The 20,696-nt window shown below is 41.4% G+C and overlaps 1 protein-coding gene across 2 annotated transcripts; it reads right to left on the bottom strand.

The window, feature by feature from the left end:
- Positions 1-2,888: 2,888 nt before the first annotated feature.
- On the bottom strand, positions 2,889-20,426 carry mlxip (MLX interacting protein). Of its 2 annotated transcripts, XM_083673929.1 has the most exons (17): positions 19,701-20,426; positions 16,910-17,016; positions 14,977-15,062; positions 14,649-14,738; positions 14,426-14,467; positions 13,452-13,692; positions 13,193-13,282; positions 12,914-13,008; positions 12,161-12,761; positions 11,781-11,887; positions 11,443-11,554; positions 10,578-10,690; positions 10,337-10,444; positions 10,105-10,232; positions 9,824-9,947; positions 6,855-6,984; positions 2,889-5,579 (listed from the first exon to the last, which is right to left on the bottom strand). In XM_083673929.1, exons 1-17 carry the CDS (start codon positions 20,012-20,014, stop codon positions 5,458-5,460), a joined length of 2,610 nt encoding a protein of 869 aa, XP_083530055.1. In that variant the 5' UTR covers positions 20,015-20,426; the 3' UTR covers positions 2,889-5,457. The 2 variants fall into 2 exon arrangements, with proteins under 2 accessions (XP_083530055.1, XP_083530056.1); XM_083673930.1 differs by lacking the exon at positions 14,649-14,738.
- Positions 20,427-20,696: the final 270 nt, after the last annotated feature.

Genomic DNA, 20,696 nt, shown 5'->3' with positions numbered 1-20,696 from the left:
TTCATTGGTTGTCTTATACCTTTTATTGTTTATAAGCCATTTTACAGAATTGTGCGATGCTTATAATTTCCTGTTTTCTGAATAAATATTATTTCTTTCAATCAAAGTAGAGGTCATTTGTATGATCCATTTCTATAGAGCTAGAAATGCAAGCTGATCATAACAGTTGTGAGACATTAAGATGGTTGTTGACTTAAACTCATAGCCACTTGACTAGTCTTACTGATAAGCAAATAACAAGCAACAAATAGATCAATAATTGGGACAATACTCTATTCTGAAAATTGCATTTCCAATGTCAGCATAGCAGTCACTGCCCAACCTCTGCCACAGACTGAAAACCTCTTCAGACTGCACTTTGGCTCTCCCAGACCTACACCCCTCCTAGCACTCCCCCACCAACAACGCATGAAATGGGCTCTAAACCGTTGCTTTACCTAATTCGATTTTTTTTCTAGCACTATAGTTGCTACTAGCACTTGCTTTCAAAGGTTTCACATGTCATGATTGTGATATGTGGTTGTCTCATCTACTTAGTGAGAATGCAATGTATTATAAGTCACTTTGGATAAGAGTGTCTGCTTAATGACTACTGTATAATGTATATAAATGTAAATCTAGCTATAGGAAAAAACAAAGGTGTCACTATCAAATAGCGAAAACAAAGGTGTCACTATCAAATAGCGAAAACAAAGATGGCACTATGAAATTGCATTTCACCTACCAACAGTGTCATTGTGATTGCAATATCCACATATAAACTGAATATAGTAGGTGGTTAAAGGTCTTCACAAGATAAATGATACAATGATATCACTGTCAGCTCAAAAGGAAATGTAATGTTCCCATTAACTTAAACAAAACTAAACTTAAACAGTTGTCAAGGAGGAAACTCTTTTGATATTTCAAAAAGGTAGGTTGTTTTTCAATCAGATACGTTGGTTGTTATGCTTAAAAAATGGCTTTAAAAGCATGGATTTTGAGGGGTGGCTGGAGAAAGACTGAGGTGTGTGGGAATACATATGAACATTCTATTTAGCATTGAACAAGACATATGTTCAAGAATGTTTGATTGTCAATACCATTCAGAATATCACTGAATTATTACTGAGCTCAGTGATAACCAATGATCTTGGGTATCCTCCACCAATTCCTGTCTGTGTGCTCACAGAGACCGTTGATCTCAGATTCTCTATCACTTGCAGATTTCTCTACAGGGCCATATAAATTAATCTTGCTCTGTATGTAAAGGAGTTTTTTCTAAGGAACCCTGTGCCAATACCCTATATCTTTAAGAAGCCATTCGACATATAACAGCTTGAGGCTTTCAGGCTTACTGTGACTGAATATAATTAGGAAAGCCCCAAGAACTACAAATTTCCACTTATTCTGATGAGCATTTTCCAGCCACCTTTCTTAGTAGGCTAGTTATTACTAATACTAACTCATGAATGAATTAATGTTGAAAAGATCATTATCTGAAATTAATAAGCACATTTTCTCTTATAAATGGATATGAGAAAGCACTTCATCAGTGAGCGTCAAAGTGACCTGATCAACACTGGCTACTTCTCTTGACATGGACCTCCGTTGTGGTAAGTATTGAATATCTTGGTTATCTTTTTAACACTGTACAGTATGTCGCTTGAGTGTAGTGTATGGGAGACATGCTCTCAGAAAATCATTTACAACCTTAGATAAAATATTATCCAACACTACGTGATCCTATGGTGATGATAACATGAAGTTGGGGTTTGTCAGTGGCTTGAGATATTCATGAGTCCCATACCTCTCATGCACAATTATATGATAAAAGTATTTTGATAAAAACATGTTCCTCATATCATTGCTAATTATTCTGCACCTCAACGCCAATTGTAACTGGTCAATCATGGGTTATGCTTGGGCTAAGAACTAACTTGTATGCTCTCTCTTCCAAAGTGCTTATCTTGTTCCTGCTTATCACACAAGTAACAAGTTTCCCGATGAAAAGAAACATCCTGGAGATGGTGAAGCATGTCCAATCAGTCTTGGACTATGTGGTATGTTCATGTACCTTGTTTTGAGTTTGTGTCAGGTTATTCATTCAACCAAAAAACATACTTTTTGATATAGACAAAGAATAACTCATATTGATTGACCTCCATCACAACCCATTCTACCAGGACAAGCTTGAAATTCTTCCCAAACACACTTGGCCCAACCAGCTGGGCTGGATCCAGGAGCCTAAGCTGCATGAGAATCTCACCTACAAACACCTATCTGCCTTCCACTGTTACACAAGAAAAGCTGCCACCCTGGATATGGACGAGAAAATGATGAACATCTGTCAAGACATCAAAGATCTAAAGTCCTGGATGTGCAGCAAAGACTGCGAAGAGGAGACATGCCAACTCCCTACATTTGATACTGATGACCACACCAAAAGCCTTATGTTTGTGAGGAATCTACTCATGCTTCTCAAACAATGGTTGGAAAAAGGAGTCAAATAGTCATTCACATGTTAAATTATTCACATACCTATTTATTTATACTTATTAATTAATCGTGTATTTATTTAAGTATCTATTTACTTAGGGTTAGGGTTAGTGATCTGTTAATATCAAAACAAAAATGTTTGAGTGAATGTCAGGTACCTCACATGAATCTCTCATTTGGTATATCAAGTAACAATAATAAATCTATTTTCTTCTATCCAAAACAATGTTTCTAAATATATTGAGTATGTGCAGCCCCCAAAGCAAAGGTCAACATGTATTGATGAAAGCAATTTCATTGGCTAACTACTGTATCTGCACTGTCCATTGTAAATTGAACAAAAAGACTAGCACACAGAACATAGTCTAAATGTGTATGCAAGAACACATCTTATGTGTCTGAAACTTTATTCATAGTTATACAATGTCAACAGACTATTCAAAAAAGGTTCAGCTCAATTCTTTTAATTTCTTGATATACTTTCATAATAGAAAGCTACAATATCACTTGCTTCTCACAACCAGTAGTTTCCAAAAATGAGACAGTCCATGTAGGAAATAAAAGTCTTTACTTTTTAGAGCAAGAAAGACAATATTTACAACACTTAATTCAGGGGGCACAAACATAGATACAGTAGATCAGGTTTTTCAACATTCCCACAGATGGCAGCAAAAATAATCAAAAAGGTACTCTCAAAAAAGAAATCTCCCCCTTCAGAAAGTCTTTGTTCTTTAACTTAAACAATGTCATGATTATTAACTGAGAGGAATATTGGAAACTTCCCTCATGTAAAACTGCTAGGCCAACAAACTAAACAAAAAACACTTTTGCATAGTCTCAATCCCCTTTAACCTTTGATCTGAGTGGCAAGATTTAACGGTCAATATATCTACTAAGATGACTCATATGGGGCAATATTGTATGTGTGAGGCTGAGAATCCTGAATGGCAATCATAATGTTGTCCCCTCTGATTGGGAAAAGGGAACTCTACATGAAAAACTAAAGGTCAAATCATTGGGTGTCATGAGGACATGTATAAAGGCCTTCTTAAAGCGTTCATTAGCCCACACAACTCCCTAAAAAATACATACATTCATAAAATAAAGACTCAAAACCATCAATATCATGTTGCTAATTGCGTAAACTCAGTTGTTGTGCATAAAGGAAATAAATACAGAAGATAACACAAGCAATCCATTACATGAAAGACTGCCTGAGGAGTGTGTTCATTGTGTTGAAGCACAGCATGCGAGCAAGTGCTAGACATACTGTTAAACAAAATATCACCCTGCAACAGTAACTCACGAGTAACTGAGTAATCAGAATCCATTATAAAAGCTTATGATATCCGTGGGTAGTGAAGGAGAGGTGCATGCTGGTTGTACACAAATATATTAACAGGATCTGTCTAATGTCTAATGTTAACAGTTTAACAAAGAAACCTGAAAATAAATTGAACAACCAAAAAATCAATTGTGTGAATCCGAACGCACAGAGAAATAAACATTTCTACTTCTTAATATGGCTTTTGACCTGTTGAACAAACTAAAATATTGACCCAATTCCATCTTCCAAGCTATGAGATACTCCTTGACAGGCTGACATTATATTTGCGCACATTTCAATTTAGCATGACTTGATTATGAGAAACAAAAAAAGCCTGTCATACGTCATGCTATGTATGTAACGTGTGCATACACTGATGTTTTTCTTCACTTTACAAGATCCTGATTTTGTTTGTCCGTTTGGTTAAAGGGAAAAGCATAATTACGCTCACCAGCGCATTCCTGAGTGAACAAGAATTCAAAGAGCTACTGTACATTCAAGCTCCTATAAAACATGATGCTTATTTGTTTGAACTACTATTGCCACATCTTGACTGAACAACAGACAGGGCTGCAGTACATGAGGTTTAGTGTACAGCGAGTGCTCCAGGTGCTTCGTATCCATCCATGGCCTTGTATACTGCCCATTCAGGGCCCATATTCCATAGAGTGGAGGGTAAACATATTCATGGGTAGACATTGGCTTCAGTGAATCAACACTATCTGAGGATGTTAGCCCTCTGATATCATTTGAACAGTCCAGGCCACAAGAAACAGGCAGAATACCCAGGAAGTGGAAGTTCCAAGGCCTGAGATATGTTCCCTCTGCATGGACGGAAGACAACTAGGCAAGGGTTTGAGGGTTCCAAGAGAGGCCCAGAAATACGAGCCCAATGGTGCAGATTTAATAAGCTGAAGTGCAAAGTAGTTACTGTTGAAGGCTTTCATAGCACACAGAGCATACTGCCAATCACCACTAAGCCTTTGGTTTGACTTTTCACCCTTTAGCAAGCTTACTGTGTCAATATTACATACATCATACAACTGACAACAAAACAGAATCCACAACTCCCTAGAGAGACTTTCCCTTTTAAGACCGTTGATATGCCGTTTTCTTTGCTTCACACCTCAAATTCACAAATATATACAACTGAATAAAACAACAAAATCATGGTAAATCTTCACAAATTCAAACATGGTTTGTGTGGCAAAAAGAGCCTTAAAAGCAAACTGGGAGTATCAAAATCCTCTGCACACTTGGAGGTTAAAGCGAGGAGCAATGTTATTAATGTGTTCAAAATTTGCTGTTAATGTTGTTCTGTGTTGTGTGTAGTAATTATTATGAATGCTTGGGTTGATGGCCGCACAGCCCAGCCAATGTGTAAGAATCAGAGAGAGAGAGACCAGTGAGATGAATAGGGTCACATTCTCAATCACTCTCAAACCAAAACCTCAAGTCCTTTTCTGTGTGTGATAGTAACAGATAGGATATAAGACAGAGTAACCTCTTTGGATTACCTTTAAGGCAAACTCGTGATAAGTTATTTGCAGGGGCTTTTCCATACTGTAGTTTTATCGGTCTCGTTCAACCTGAGGAGGTGACAAACATGGCCTCTGTATGAAACCCTCTCCCTCTCTCCTGAGTGCAGTTGGCTAGGAGTCTCCAGAGCGCTTGTGGGGGTTAGTGACAGCCTGGGTAGCTTCCTCTGGCAGCAGGGCCGGGTCACTAAGGATGGATGTGCTCGTGCTGAGCTGCCGAAGAGTGCTGAGGACCACTGTAGAACATAAGAACCAGTGAGCTATCATTCAATCAACTGTTCGAAATGAGTTACAAAATAACTAACAATTAAACAGAGTGAAAATCACCCCTTGTGTCTGTGCAGTATGCTACATACAGTTGAAATCTGAAGTTTACATACACCTTAGCCAAATACATTTAAACTCAGTTTTCCACAATTCCTGACATTTAATCCTAGTAAACATTCCCTGTCTTAGGTCAGTTAGGATCACTACTTTATTTTAAGAACTTGAAATGTCAAAATAATAGTAGAGAGAAATATTTATTTCAGCTTTTATTTCTTTCATCACATTCCCAGTGGGTCAGAAGTTTACATACACTTAGTTAGTATTTGGTAGCATTGCCTTTAAATTGTTTAACTTGGGTCAAATGTTTTGGGTAGCCTTCCACAAGCTTCCCACAATAAGTGGCCCATTCCTCCTGACAGGACTTGTGTAACTGAGTCAGGTTTGTAGGCCTCGTTGCTGCGTGGTCCCATGGTGTTTATGCATGCATACTATTATTTGTACAGATAAACGTGGTACCTTCAAAAATCTGTGGAGTGGTTAAAAAATGAGTTTTAATGACTTCAACTTAAGTGTATGTAATCTTCTGACTTCAACACCAACACTCTCACACGCCTCATTGTGGGATTTTTACTCTGCAGTTTCATGATCTAGCTTCCGGTAGAGTACCCTACTGAACTGTTTCCAGTGATAAAAATCACTGACGTTAACACCCCCAACTTATGTCATCACATCCCTTCTTTGGCAGAGTGTCAAAGACAGACAGATTGATCAAAACACTGAAGGGAAATGTGTTCTTAAAATAAGCATACACACACACACAAGCTGTGTGCCGACGTCATAGCTTAGCAGTAACGCACCAGACATTAAGCACATACTGTATGCCATCCAATACCCTGGCTGGAAGTCTTTCTCCCTGTCTAGTTTCCAACTGTCTAAATAATTGTCCAATGAAATTCCAATACTTTTTTTTTAAAGAGCCAGCTCACTCTATCCACTTATTCCTACTCTGACACTACTGCTACAGAAAGACTGAGCGGAAGACAAATCAAGAGATGAATCTTGATCTAGGATCTTGAGCCAATTAACCAGTAAAAATACTAGTTCTGAGAGCAATCCATGTTAGAGAAAAGCCTCTACATACAGTTGAGTGCTGAATGATGTCAGTGACTTGTTGGACAGATGGAGTGAGGGGTGGTGGTGGACCGGAGGGTGGGTGTGTGCATGTGTGTGTTTGGTTTACTCACTGGGCCTTAGTACGGGCAGAGCACAGTGGCGATCCAGCCACTGCAATGTGGTCTCACACAGCTCCCCTTTGCTTGTGGTGGATACCGCCCCGTTGAATGACTCAAACAGGGGCTTAATGATGATGCTGAACTAAAGATGATGGTCAAGGGTAAAACACGCTGTGTGTATAGTGTACACTACAGTATAGAGAGGCCTCGCCCTAACCAGAGTCCTAACCTTTCAGGAGTTCCCACATGCCCATAAAAGGGAAAATTGATGACTGAAATAGAGCAACAATGATGCTAACAACTGACGCTTGACTAAGCATTTCCACTGAAGTTGGAGTTTTCTAAATGTCAAAAATGCTAGCATTTCATGGAAGGTATTTATGACTTTGACCACAAGTTGTCATAGGGCATCTAACCAAGCATCTGATTTAAAAGCGATATAGAATATAAATCAGAATACACATCACAATATGAATGTTACCTAATTGTATTTTGGATTATAATGTATGTTCTATACCAGGGGTTCCCAAAGTGGGGGTCGCGAGATGATTTTCAGAATCCTATTGATGTGACCCCTGAGGTGATTACGACAGATTAACGACAGTATCATTTGCAGGTGACAGGTCACTTTACAGCGCCACAGTAAACATCACAGACGTCACACACGTCAGTGTGCACCAGTAGATTTCTTCTGAACAGCTCAAATCAATACACTAGGCTTTAAGCCTAGGATATTATTTTTCCAAATAAAACGTTGGTTAATACCGACCAAAGACAAGGCAGAGAGGCCAGCGGAGAAGGCAGCAGAGGAGAGCGAAGAACCGCCGTCAGAAAGGCCATCGACTTCTGGCGCGGGAGGAGGAGGAGACCACCGTAAGGGGGTCCATAAGCAGTCGGACCAGCCTTCCTCCAAGTGTCGCAAGTATCGAGAGGAATATATCCAGTATGGATTCACATGCGTCGTTATCAATGAAGTACAACATCCCCAATGTGTAGTGTGCACTGGGGTGCTTGCACATGAGTGCTTAAAGCCCGTAAAAATGCTCAGACACTTGAAAACTAAGCACCCTCTCTTGCTGCTAAACCAGCAGATTTTTTCCGCCGAAAGGAGAGAGAATTGCAAGGCCAAAAGAAAGTCATAACTAACCAAACAACAATCCCTACCAAAGCTCAAAAGGCATCATATGAGGTGGCATATTTAATTGCACAGGCAAAAAAGCCACACACAATCGGTGAAACCCTAATAACACCTGCTGCTATCGCTATGAGTCGGATAATGCATGGGGATAAACAGGCACGGGGGCTAGAAGCAGTGCCGCTGTCTGACGGGACCATATCCCGGCGCATCACGCACATGGCCCAGGACATAAAGTGTCAGCTAATTGACAGAGTGAAGAAAGGGAAATATGCGTGGCAGTTAGATGAATCCACAGATGTATCAAACTCTGCCCAGCTGCTTGTTTTCGTCAGATACAGTTTTGATGGAAAACTTAACGAGGACATGCTGTTTTGCACCCCGCTGGAGGTAAAGTGCACAGGCGAGGACATTTTCACAAAACTTGACAACAAACTAAAAGAAGAGGGACTGTCTTGGGATGAGTGCATCGGTGTGTGTACAGACGGTGCTGCAGCAATGCTGGGGAAAAAGAAAGGACTAAAAGCAAGAGTCTTACAAGTGGCGCCCCACGTAAACTTTACGCACTGTATTATCCACAGAGAAGCTCTTGCGAGTAAAACGGTCGACCCAGAGCTTAAAAGTGTTCTTGAGAATGCGATAAAAATGGTCAACTACATAGAATCACGTCCACTCAACACCAGGCTGTTCGCCACTCTCTGCAACGAACTGGGATCGGAGCATCAGGGCCTGCTGTTCCACACAGAAGTCAGATGGCTTTCGAGGGGAAATGTTCTCAGCCGCCTGTATGAACTGCGGGACGAGGCGCGCTTATTTCTGATGGAGCATGGGTCCCAGCTCGCTGACCACCTGACTGACCTTGACTGGTTAACAAGGCCAGCGTATTTGTCTTGCATATTTGACAGACTGAACGGACTTAACATGTCACACAAGTATCATGTCGCAGAATGATAAAATCCGCGCATTCAAGAGGATAAGATTACCATTCACTGTAACGACCGCAAGTCATCTGTCATCCGACATGGAGGACGCACTGGTTGAACTGTCAAGTGACCGCACCTTAAAGACAGCTTTTAATTCAAAGACGCTTGCGGAGTTCTGGATTTCAGTTGAGAGAGAATATCCACAGCTATCCAAGGCCGCGATGGACGTACTGACGCCGTTTGGCTCTACATACCTGTGCGAAAAGACTTTCTCGGCAGTGACATATATTAAAAATAAATACAGATCGCGTCTAAACGTGGAGGATGATCTCCGAGTGGCCGTCTCCAAAATTAAACCCAGAATGGACTTGCTGTGCTCAACGCATAGTGCCCACCCATCTCATTAGGCGAGAAACATAGGAATTCCCAAAATGTAAATTTGCACCGCAACAATGTTCACATGTTTATTCAGTGCTACAGTTTATGGCTATTACTTTGACTGAGATATTCTTCTGCTAACATGGAAATGAAAGTATTGTGTCAAAATTAAATTTGCACATGACAGCAACAATGTTCACTCATAAGTTACATGGAGATTACTTTGACTGACGTATTCTGCTTTTATCTTATAGTAAATTGTTATATGTAAAATCATATCATGGTTGCCAGGATGTTCTGTTCTTTTGTGTTGTCGTTATGCCCGTGTTTGGATACGCCTATTAGTGCGTGCGTCCTGTGCGCACGTTTTCTTATGTTTCAGTCACCTCCTGGGATAGTGGGGGTCGCTAGTCTCTGGCACTGTTATTTTGGGGGTCGCGGGCTGAAAAGTTTGGGAACCCCTGTTCTATACTATGAGAAGCCTGTATGTAAGAGATCATGTAAAATGTTACTCTTGAAGCACTGATGCAGTAAAAAAAGGATACAATCCAGAACTTCCAGTTCTGCAGTGTGCGGCTCTTCACATACTCATCAAACTTCTCCCTCATGTGGTCGAAGCGGTGACGTGTTATGGGCACCCCCGTATCAGGCAGTTGCTCCTGACATGAGCTGTTGCACAGGAATGACAGATATTATGCCACATACACTCAGAAATGGACAGACAGAGATGGTATCACACCTGGTTGAGAATCAATACTCTTTAACCGCTTCCTATGCTTGTTTCCTCATAGGAGAGATGACAGAAGAATTAGATTTGAGTAAGTACTTTATAGATGCGTTTAGCTCCTCAATCTCCTCTCGTAGTCTCTTGGACTCCTCTTGTATCTGCTGTCTCTCCTGTTGGAGCTTCCCGATGTAATCCACAGTCTTCTGCAGGGTGGCCGCATTGCTGATCTGCACAAGAACATATCAACGAGGATGATAAAACTGGAGAGGTCCTCTAGAAATTCACAATAGAGGACTGCAGGACAGAAAGATGTATAAACATATAGCTTTACATTTGACTGGGACTTGAGTGTGGGAACCAGGTTGCACAGTGTTTTGAAGCCAATGTTGATATTGAAGCGTCTCTTCTGTTCAGCTGATATATGGGTCACCCTACGGCTCTGTCACAGAACAGGAGAAAACAAGAGATGCACCATGAGAGTGTAATTGCAGGCATTCAATAGTTTCCAGCTTGAAAACACTAGAGTCAAAGACAACGAATGAGTCACAAAAAACAAAGGAGCACATACACACCTGGTTGGACTCATTCTTGGAGAGGGCTGTGTTGCTGTTGAGGGGAGACTGGGGACTGGGGACCTGCTCTGACCCACATGGTGACTGCTGACCTGAGCCCCGTCCATCATGTGCTGAAATGGAGATGAACCACTGTTACTAAACAAATCAGAAATTAAGACTATACCATACACAAGAAATACCATACACAAACACTGTTCAACAACAACACGTATGCATGTGACTTGTTAATATGTTATATTTGACTGAGAGTTTACAGGAGAGAGAATGCTAAATACCCTCTACCACTTCACTGAGCATGGTGGACATACACTCACCAAGCACTATTAGTAACACCTGTACACCTTCTCATGGTGGAGGTGGTGTAATGGTGTGGGGAATGTTTTCTTGGCACACTTTGGGTCCGTTAATACCAATTAATCATCGCTTGAATGCCACAGCCTATTTGAGTATTCTTGCTGACCATGTGCATCCCTTCATGGCCACAATTTACCCATCTTCTAATGGCTACTTCCAGCATGATAATGCACCATGTCACAAACTGGTTTCATGAACATGACAATGAGTTCAGTGGCCTTCACAGTCACCGGATCTGACTTCAATAGAACACCTTTGGAATGTGGTAGAACATAAGATTCACAGCTTGAAAGTGCAGCTGAAAAATCTGCAGGAATTGCGTGATGCAATCATGTCATCACGGACCAGAATCTCAAAGGAATTTTTCCAACATCTTATGGAATCAATGCCACAAAGAATTGAGGCTGTTTTGAGAGCAAAGGGAGGCCCTATCCAGTGTTAGTATAGTGTTCCTAATAAAGTGCTCAGTGAGTGTACATACATACAACACAACATATGAACATCTCACCAGCACTAGCAGACGGCGCCTGTGTCTTGCGGTTCGGAGAATTTGTTTCCTCTTTAGAGACTATGAGCTGGGGAGACTTCTGAGTCTGTGGCAGGATATGAAATCCAGGCGCCTGAGAGAGAAAGGGGATGTGTACAAATAAAGCAGCACACAAATTAAATTAAATGCATTGTATTTAATCAGGGATTGGTAAATCAATGTTTTGACTTTTAATGTAATGATTTATAGTCCTTGATTCTTGAGTAATATAACCTATAAATGCCTCACAAGCTGAGTTTAACCCCTTTAAGTAAAACTGAGTTTACAATAAATAAGGCCCGGATCAGTTGAGGACTTACCCTTCCAAGACTGGAGGAAGAGATGACAACACCCGTTGAGGGTATCACATCTGCTTTCAGAGGAGTTGGAGTTACAATCACTGCATTGTTGTGCCCTGGGAAGGGGGCTGGGAGGGCAAAAACATAATTACCTTCGACGTCGAGCTTGGAGACTGAATAAGACATGCAATAGCACTACCTTGTGGACAGAACACTAAATGACAGCTCTGTAGTGGGGCAGATATTAATTCTCCATATTAATAAATATTATGTGACCGGGAAGCAAATAAAAGTCAATACAGCAAATTATTTCAGAAACATTGTACCATTCGATAAATACATAATAGCATGCATTTGATAAATACCATCTGGTAATATCTTTTTCAATGTGATAAACTCACCTGTCAGGATAAGGTGTGAGGAGGGGATGGTGTTAGCAGGAACAATCCTTTGCACATGGCGTGTCTTTTTGTTCGAGCCAGAGGGCTGGATGGGTCTGGGCAAGGCAAAGGTCTGAGGGTGCTGGAGGGAGGTGGTAGGTGACTGGAGAGGGGTTGGTAGTGCTGGTGAAGCCCGGGAGAGGGAGCTGAACTCTGTGCCATGGCTGAAGGTGGTGGCAGCCTCACTGAGCGTAACAGTGGAAGAGGCTGTGTGTGTGATGACAGATGGGGGTGGGGAACCATCTAGGGTTGCTGCACCATCCAGGGGTGGGGGGGCAATGGGTGCTGCTGTGGCGATGCCCTGGCATGACAGGGTGTGTGTCAGTGGGGGAGGGACTGAGGTTTGAATAAGTGAGGAGACTTGTGCTTGTGTATTGGTGGTCACCTGCCCTGAGAACAGTGGCATGTAGTTCTGCACATAGGCAGGGCTAACACCGGTCCCACTGGTTTGAATGGGCATGGGGGAGGAGATAGCCAGGGCCCCAGGGGAGGAGATAAGTCGATGGTCAAGACTGACAGACGGGAGGTCAGGTGAAAGGTGCATGGAGGAAAGTAGCTGGGTCTGGTGAAACATGAGGAGAGATGTGAAGAGAAGAGAGAGGACATTGAGTTATCAGCTACAGAAAAAACATGGTGTGACATCATCTAGGAATAAAGCCAGGAGTGTGTGAGGTCTGGGGTGTGTTAGGGACCAAGCCTAGGGTTGGGGTTTACCTGTGTTTGAGAGCTGCTGCTGGGTAGAGGAGTGACAGATGAGGCAGTGAGGGAAGCAGAGGGGAAGACTGGCTGACGGAGGCTGTGAAATAAGTCTGGAAGAAAGTCTCTAGGTTAGTTAGAATTAGTAGGACATCCACTCTACCTGTTAGGATATGCCACCTGCTGTATTAGAATTACTGTGCAAGAGTTACAGGTTGCTCCACGTTCCTGTAAGATAGTGTGTGTGTGTGACACTATTTAGTAGTTTGTTACAGTAAGACAGTGCATTGTTGCTACCTTGTAATGGTTCAAAGGAGTCCATAAAATCAAGGTTGGGCTGTAGAGGGATGAGTCCAGGCTGGATCATGTCTGCATTCCCTGCGTGGGCTATTGAGGACAGAAAGGCATGGTCAGAAGTGAGAAGGTTGAGAAGCTGAAGAGGTGTAGATCTGATCAGGGGGGAAGGCTTAGGCAGGTCTGGGTGATTGGAAATAGGGTTGCTCAGTCATATCTGTGGTGCTGTGCATGACATTGGGAATTAGTGTTTGGCCCTCACCAATCTCCCTGGGATTAGGCCAAGCCATGGGCTGGTGTGAGGCCAGCGTGGAGAAGAGAGTGTCTGAAAACTCTGACATCAACACGTCCATGTCAAAGAGCGGGTCCATCTCCATGGGGATAGGTGATTCACGGCTCTTGCGGCCGCCACGGCGCCCGGCCACCTCCTCATCCTGACAAAGGGACACACGGAAGGTGTCTGGAAAGACCTCCCCAAACAGCGAAAACTGCTCCTCCGGCCCCTTAGGTGTTCAAAATGCAACACGCCAGCCAGTCAGTGACACAAAAACATGCAGTGCACACTATGCAACATATCCATCATAGAACACAGTAGGCAAGGCAAAGGTGAGTAAGGTTCACTTCAAACATATAATGAAAAAAGACAAAGTTACGTGGGTAAGAATCAAACAGATATGGGAACCAACATTCTCTGGGCTCCACTAGGTTGGGTAAGGCAGCACACTTTATTTACACATCCCACACTCCAATTAAATGAACATGCACACTCAAAATGATACAACTCATAATTAAACATGCCTCATAACGATATAAAGCGTAAACCCTGTGTTTGTTGGATTGGCTTGTTGCATGGTATGCCAAAATGTGTACTCAATACAGCATTAGAGAGTGTAGATACCATACAACCGAAAAGTGATTGTATTTCTTTGTGACTATAGATACATTTACAGCCATTAGCTTGTATAAAATGTCAATACAGTTGATAGGGGTATAAATGATGGCCTTTATCATGCCAACATGGGCGTTGCAAAACCACAAAGGCACTTTTCTACCAAAAATGAACATTCATTCCTGTATATCCCCATGTTAAATCTCAGTTGTGGTGATAATTCAGCTGTTACATTTTCACTGCAATGCAAATGTTGACGAATTAGCGAGAATGTTAAAACCAAATGTTTCAGTGAGATAGCACAACATACAGTACAGTACAGCCCAGAAAAAAAATGTTTTTCATACCTTGAGAAGGCTAGAGAGATCATCATCCTTGTGCTTCTGTAACTGTAACAAAGAGAAAATCAATGTTGAGTGGATGAAAAAATAAAGGCTACCCATTCAAGAACCAGAGCACAGCAAAGAAGGTTATTCATCAACTGGTTGCCTCTTGAAAAGTCTGGGTATTTTTATTTTATTTTTATTTGATAAAATCATGTAAAAAAACAAAACTGATCATTTACGCTACCCTTTTCTTAAAGTACGTCCTCCACTTGTGATACTCTCTTATGACAATCTCAATTCTTCTTTTCCAATATTTCCCTTCTGTCGCTATTACCTACGTAAGACATTGGGAGAAAGAAGGAGGGAAAAAATAATGTGGGGGAGGTTGAGAGACGGGGATATGAGTGGAAGAGTAGGGAGAAAACATGATTGACAACGAAAAGGGACATGTGATGGAGCTAAAACGGTTCATATGGGATTAAAAAAAAGTGATCACAGAGGAGAGTTTGGTTACTAGGCTGAAGCAGCAGTATGGTATTGTTGACCAAATCCCTAATTCCGCTTATTCTCACCTCTGCTGGACGATGGTCCTCCAAGAACATTGTCCCATCTAGAGGAGTAACAAAATGGCAGACAGGGTTCTCCCTCTTCTCTACATCTGTGAGCAAAACACATTCAAGAGACAAGAACACGATAATTCATAACACAATTGGCCGATACTGATTATTTGTTATGTATTTACCTGGCATAAAATAAAATAAATATTTTTGATGGTGCTTTTCAATTAACATAGAAACTTTTATTATTTATGCTGCACACGTTATTGTACAATGATTCAAGTCAGAAAATTGCCATTTAGGTCAAGTATGTGTATTTTGGGCAATATATTTTCTTTTCTTAAAATGTATTATTAATTTCCTAAAACAATTTCCCATGTGCTATGACGTACAACATTTTATACAGCTAGAGCTCAGAAGTGTGACGTGGCTAGCCTGTTCGTAAAGTTAGCGCCCAGAATAAAATATAACCCTCCGAACCCCCTTCACCAGCTTTTTTGCAACCGAGTCAAACAACCTTTCGAAACATTTTACTGAGAATTGCTCCTAGCTATATCTGGCGTTACTTTTCCCAAACTTTTCTTATGTTTTTTGAGTACGATTTTTTATAATTACAATAATAATAATATAATATATAATGCTTGACCTCTGCGGCTGGCGCTCACAACACTCAGGTTGGGGGTTCGTTTCCCGCTGGGACCATATATACTTAGCAGTCACTGCTATGTAAGTCACTTTGGATAAAAGTGTCAGCTAAATGGAATATTTTATTGTTAGAATTAGAAGATGGTTGAGTGCCCCGAAATCCAATGGTAGCTGTTGTCCACCCCGGAAACTAGCAACATAGCCACTGCAGGCATGCACAGAGGTTTGTCAGTGAGTTTGAAAAGTTTCATATTTTGTAATATAAATGTGTGAAAGCAGCTGGACAACAAAGTGCCAGTGTAAGTGGGAATATATTAAAAATGGTATCATTAATGTTTTTATTCATGACAATAATTCACAAGGTCAGAGGATCTTGTGAGACACTGCAGAGCAATCACTCTCCCTAAATTGTTTTTCAGCATTGAAAGAATATCCGATTGTCGATGGAAATGGATGCTGAATGTAGGCTCCTCCTATCTTTGTGGTATTTTTAAATTAATTATCTATAATAATTAATGCATATTGAGAAAGCAATCGATCAGCTAATTAAACAAGCCTAACATGGTCTAAATCAAAAACAGAAACCAATTTGTCACTGCCAATAAGTGAAATGTTGGCTACCTGCTGCATTGGACACACTTTTCTTTCTTGGTTTTGCCCTGACCTTGGTTATAGTTGATTAGCCCAGACAGTTTAGATTGACATATTCTGCTTCTTTAGATACTGAATAGTCATATTTTGGGCCCCATACATTCTAGACATATGTCCAAAAACACCTTGCAGACACCACAAACCAATTTAAAGTCACTTGACTCCGCTGTAATCTACTTTAGCATTTTCTAACCATGACAACTAAATGCAAGTGTTTATTAACTAAATTATTATTCTGTCATAATATGAGCTGGTTTGGAGTGTCAACAAGGACATCTTTTTTTAATGAATAGGACCCAAAATATGACTACTCAATATCATATATAACTCATATATAAAATGTTATATATCACTCATATATAACTCAAAACAGTCTGGGCTAATCAACTTCACCCAAGGTCAGGATCAAACCAGGAAGAAATGTTAAAGGAGTGGAACATCCCATTAAGGCCTGCTAGGCAATAGACATTTCTTTCAATCAGGATATGATTTTACACCTAAGCTATAGAAAGGTTGACTGCTTACAATCTAGGGCTTTCCAGACCTAACCGCAGATATCTCAACCCATAAGTTATCTTGTTGTTAGAGTGGGGTTAGAGTTTTGATGAGACAGAGGACATAGTAAACATTACACTGAGTGTGCAGCTCTTACACTGCATGTACCAGGCCCTCCAGATAGCATTGTTGAGCCGGATCTTGTCTCTCCACAGCAGCTTCAGGCCTTTGAAGTTCTTCCACTTTGGCGACACTAACTTGCCACTGAAAAGTCAGACAAAGATAACACAAGCCTCTTTATTGACGTACTCAAGTAGAAGAAGCATGTGTTACATCATGTGATTAAACAGGAACAATAAAATGGGAGAGGTTGATGTGTAGCAGTTGAGTAAGAGGTCATCATACAGCAATTGTACACTTGAACCTGACTTCAGACTGAAGTTCTGTGGCAGACAGCTCAACACCTGAGAGGACAAAGTAGCCCTGACAGCAGAGAAACACACTCCTTCTGATAAGGCTGACAGAAAACATGCATCCATAGAGTGACTAAGTAGGCCACCACTGATACTGGAGACTGCATTACAATGGAAAGAGTTAGAGAGCTTAGGGGCGGCTGAGCTAAGGAAAGTTTTAGCATGTACTTTCCATCATGAATATGGTCCTAAAAAGGATACATCATTTCTCTACTATCTTTGAAGTAATGCAGTTGACATGACGCTATTAGAATGATGACAATTCATCAAGCGAGTTGAAACTATCAGATCAAGGACATCCCTTGCCATGGTAGCCTAGATGATCAGTACTAATATGCTTGAGGCTATTACTGTGCAACACCTCGATTTGGCTCAATGTCTGCAAACGTAACCTCTGCATGGTGGATTCCTGGTGACACCAGGCTGTAAAACGTCTCGATCTCTAACAGCTTGTATGAGCCCATCCCTACCCCTAAATGAAAGGCAACACGCTGCTAGTGAGTGGCAGGGTGGGTGGGTGATTTATTTGTGCTGTGTCATGCCATTTGAGAGTGCCAAGGTCAATGAAGAGTGGACATGAATATAAGAGACTTTGCAAACCATGTCCAGCAGTTTCATGAACACAAACAAAGCTGTAAACTTCTTTCACTCATAGCAAGTGTTAAGAAGTGCATTGGTTAGGTGAGTCAAATGCAATATGTAGGAACTGAGTGAGGTCTTCAGGCTATATCCTGTTATGTAGAGAGAGAGCAGAGTGAACTTTTGTTGCTCTAAGAAATCACAATCGTCAATATATACGCTTACGTTTTGGGGGATATGCATGCTTGTATTACTACCAAATTGTTTCATCATTCACTTGACAGATGTTTATCATTTTCATCTAATCAATATAACAATGTTTATACTGAGACCTGAAATCCTTTCAACCTAATCTCGGGCAAAGGTTGAGGGATGGGCATTGTATTGGTGTTTATGGTCATAAGTGGGATGCCATCCTTCTGGCACAAGTGTTATGTGCTGACAAGGGTTGAGGGGGATCTGCGAAGGAGCAACAAAGGCTTTTATCATAAACCTGCCAGTTAATGAAGTTGTGATTAGGCTGTTTGCATTACCAGGGCATCTGGTGTCAAGTGTACTCCTCTACATACACTGTCCAGGGTTAGGGTGGTCCTGTCTCTCAGCAAAACAGGGTGTGCGTGTCAGCACAGTTAGGGTAAGGGGTTCTATTACACAATCTCATGTGTTTGTCCAGCTTGCTACCTTTTCAGAAATCTCTGCCTCGAGTCTATGCGATTTCAGTAGATACTATTTCTCAAGGAACATTTATCTACTCTCGTGAAAATATGTCAGTACTTTGAGGTTACTGAGTGGAGGCTGTGAGATAGGAGCCAACAGCTGTAAAAACATTTATGTTGTTCCTCTAATCAGCACATCAGTGACCTTGACGTTTCAGTGTGTTTGTGCATGTTTTAATAATAGTCTTACCCCTCAATGAAAATATGTTGAACTCCAAAGACATAAGATTATGCCGTCGAAGAGTCAGCAACTCTATAACTTTCGATGTCATTGTCCATTTCCTGAATTAAAGTGATTTCCCTCTCCCTCCCTCTCTCTGTCTTACTGCACTGATGTGCAGGGGAAGGAGTTACTGGTGTGTAGACCCACCATACCCTAAAAATAGAGCTTTCCCCACTGGCTGCTCCAAGTTAATGGGCTGCCCGCAATATAAGAAGGAGATCCTCTCCAAGCAGCTGGCTTTACACCGATGATACAGTAATGGAGCCATGGAGAACAAGAGAGGTAAAAGAGCTAGATTGGGTTTAATTGTTCAACATGCACATTCTCTCAAACAGCTGTATCTGGGTTTTTACTGTTTATGTATGTAAAACTAACTGATGGTAATTCTGATAAGCAGCACACACCTGATTAGGCATAGACCCAACTGTCAAAGTGGGGTGGGGCTCAGCATGCACACAAAATACCTGGTCGTAAACTCAACAGGATCTGTGAAGATCCGTACCTAAAATGATCTATGAGCAAGCACACCATGTATGACGGGTAACATTATCAACCATAACTGTTTATAGACAAAGAGACATTCTCCAGAAACCCTGTCCTGTCAAAGATCTAGCTTGCAATGCTAGCCTTTAGAGTAAGTCTTCAACAGTGAACCCATTAGAGAATTAAAGACTCGTGACTACAAGTAACCCATGCTTTCAGTTACATGTTACTGAGACTGAAAGTCGTACAGCTGAAAGCTCCGGACCTAAGTCATGGGGTGTACATCATGATTGTAAATGGTTATAATCTAGATATAGTTAACGTGTTGTTTTATTACCCAAACAAATCTGTCCAGCTGTACTATGTACTAGAAAATTACATGAATAAAAATCGTTACTAAGCTGGCAACCATTCGTTTTTAAGCCATCCCTTCGGGCTTCACTGTTTGTTCGATGAGACACCGCACATCTTTACCTGTATGCAAGGGTCATGCATTCGAAAAGTTTTGTCAGCGATGCGTCTATGGAGAGGTGTGATGTACTCGTCTTCCCAAAGTGATACGTCTGACAGGTTTGTTTGTTGACAGTGTCGAAGTCGTAGCCTTTTTTTGGTGGGTGTTCAATGTGTGGTGAGGACACCATGAAGTGCCCGCTGTGGATTATTTGTGACTCGCGTCCATCAGGCTTCTTAAACCCCAGGTGGGGTTCCTCTGCGTCCGAGTCATCGTCCTGCTCTTGCTTGATATTCACTGGGGGGCGGCGATACTGTCGTAGCTCCCTGGTAGCCATGTCGCACTAGCTTCTAGTCGAGTTGTTGGTGTTTCGTCCCCTACTATCCTAGCTACTTAGCAAGCTAACTTAGCTGGTTAGCTGTTACTCATCTATGCTAGCTAGCAGGCTAGCTAGATAGTTGTCTAGCTAACAAACACAGTGCAGTGGCAAAGTGTATGAAACAAGCTACTCAATTCTATGCGAGACCGAGAAACTTTATTTTCTCCAAAATCGGTTCTCGAACAAATCATTTCTATCTTTTGCCCTCTACCTCTTTGTTGTGAATTGTACTTCAAATTCGCTAATCTATTTAGCTAGCTGGCTTGCTACCAGCTAACAAAAGTGTTTGCATCAAGGCTTTCTAGACTTTTGTGAAGGGCCCTGTTGTGTTGCGCCGTCATCTCTGGAAACATGATTGGCTGGATTCAGAGCAACACCCTCCGACAGGCTGAAAATAACCCCAACAGGAGGGAGTGCAGCAACTTTTGCATGCATTAAATCCTCTTTGACAAACTGCACCAGATATTTTTGTATATGCTTAACCTCGAAATGTTGCACCTTTCACATAATAATGTGAATCAATTTCTTATTTAGGGTTGGATACTAAACATTTGACTTGCTAGTGTAGCTAAATGCATAGTTTAAGTGTGTTCGTGGGCTTGGAGATGTGACTTTTGTCTAATGAGGCACAGTTTCCTAA

Source organism: Argentina silus (genome assembly GCF_951799395.1).
Source record: "Argentina silus genome assembly, chromosome: 7".
In the NCBI taxonomy this organism is placed as follows: Eukaryota; Metazoa; Chordata; class Actinopteri; order Argentiniformes; family Argentinidae; genus Argentina; species Argentina silus.
The sequence above is the reverse complement of the archived record's forward strand: the minus strand, read 5'-3'. Positions and strand labels throughout refer to the sequence as shown.

Bases quoted from the DNA above. Each gene is read 5' to 3' on its own strand.
- mlxip (XM_083673929.1), bottom strand. From the start codon at position 20,014: ATGGCTACCAGGGAGCTACGACAGTATCGCCGCCCCCCAGTGAATATC. The intron at 13,283-13,451 runs GTGAGGGCCAAA...TGTCCTCAATAG, and splicing joins GCCTAATCCCAGGGAGATTG to CCCACGCAGGGAATGCAGAC. The intron at 12,762-12,913 runs GTAAACCCCAAC...ATGTTTCACCAG, and splicing joins GCAGCAGCTCTCAAACACAG to ACCCAGCTACTTTCCTCCAT.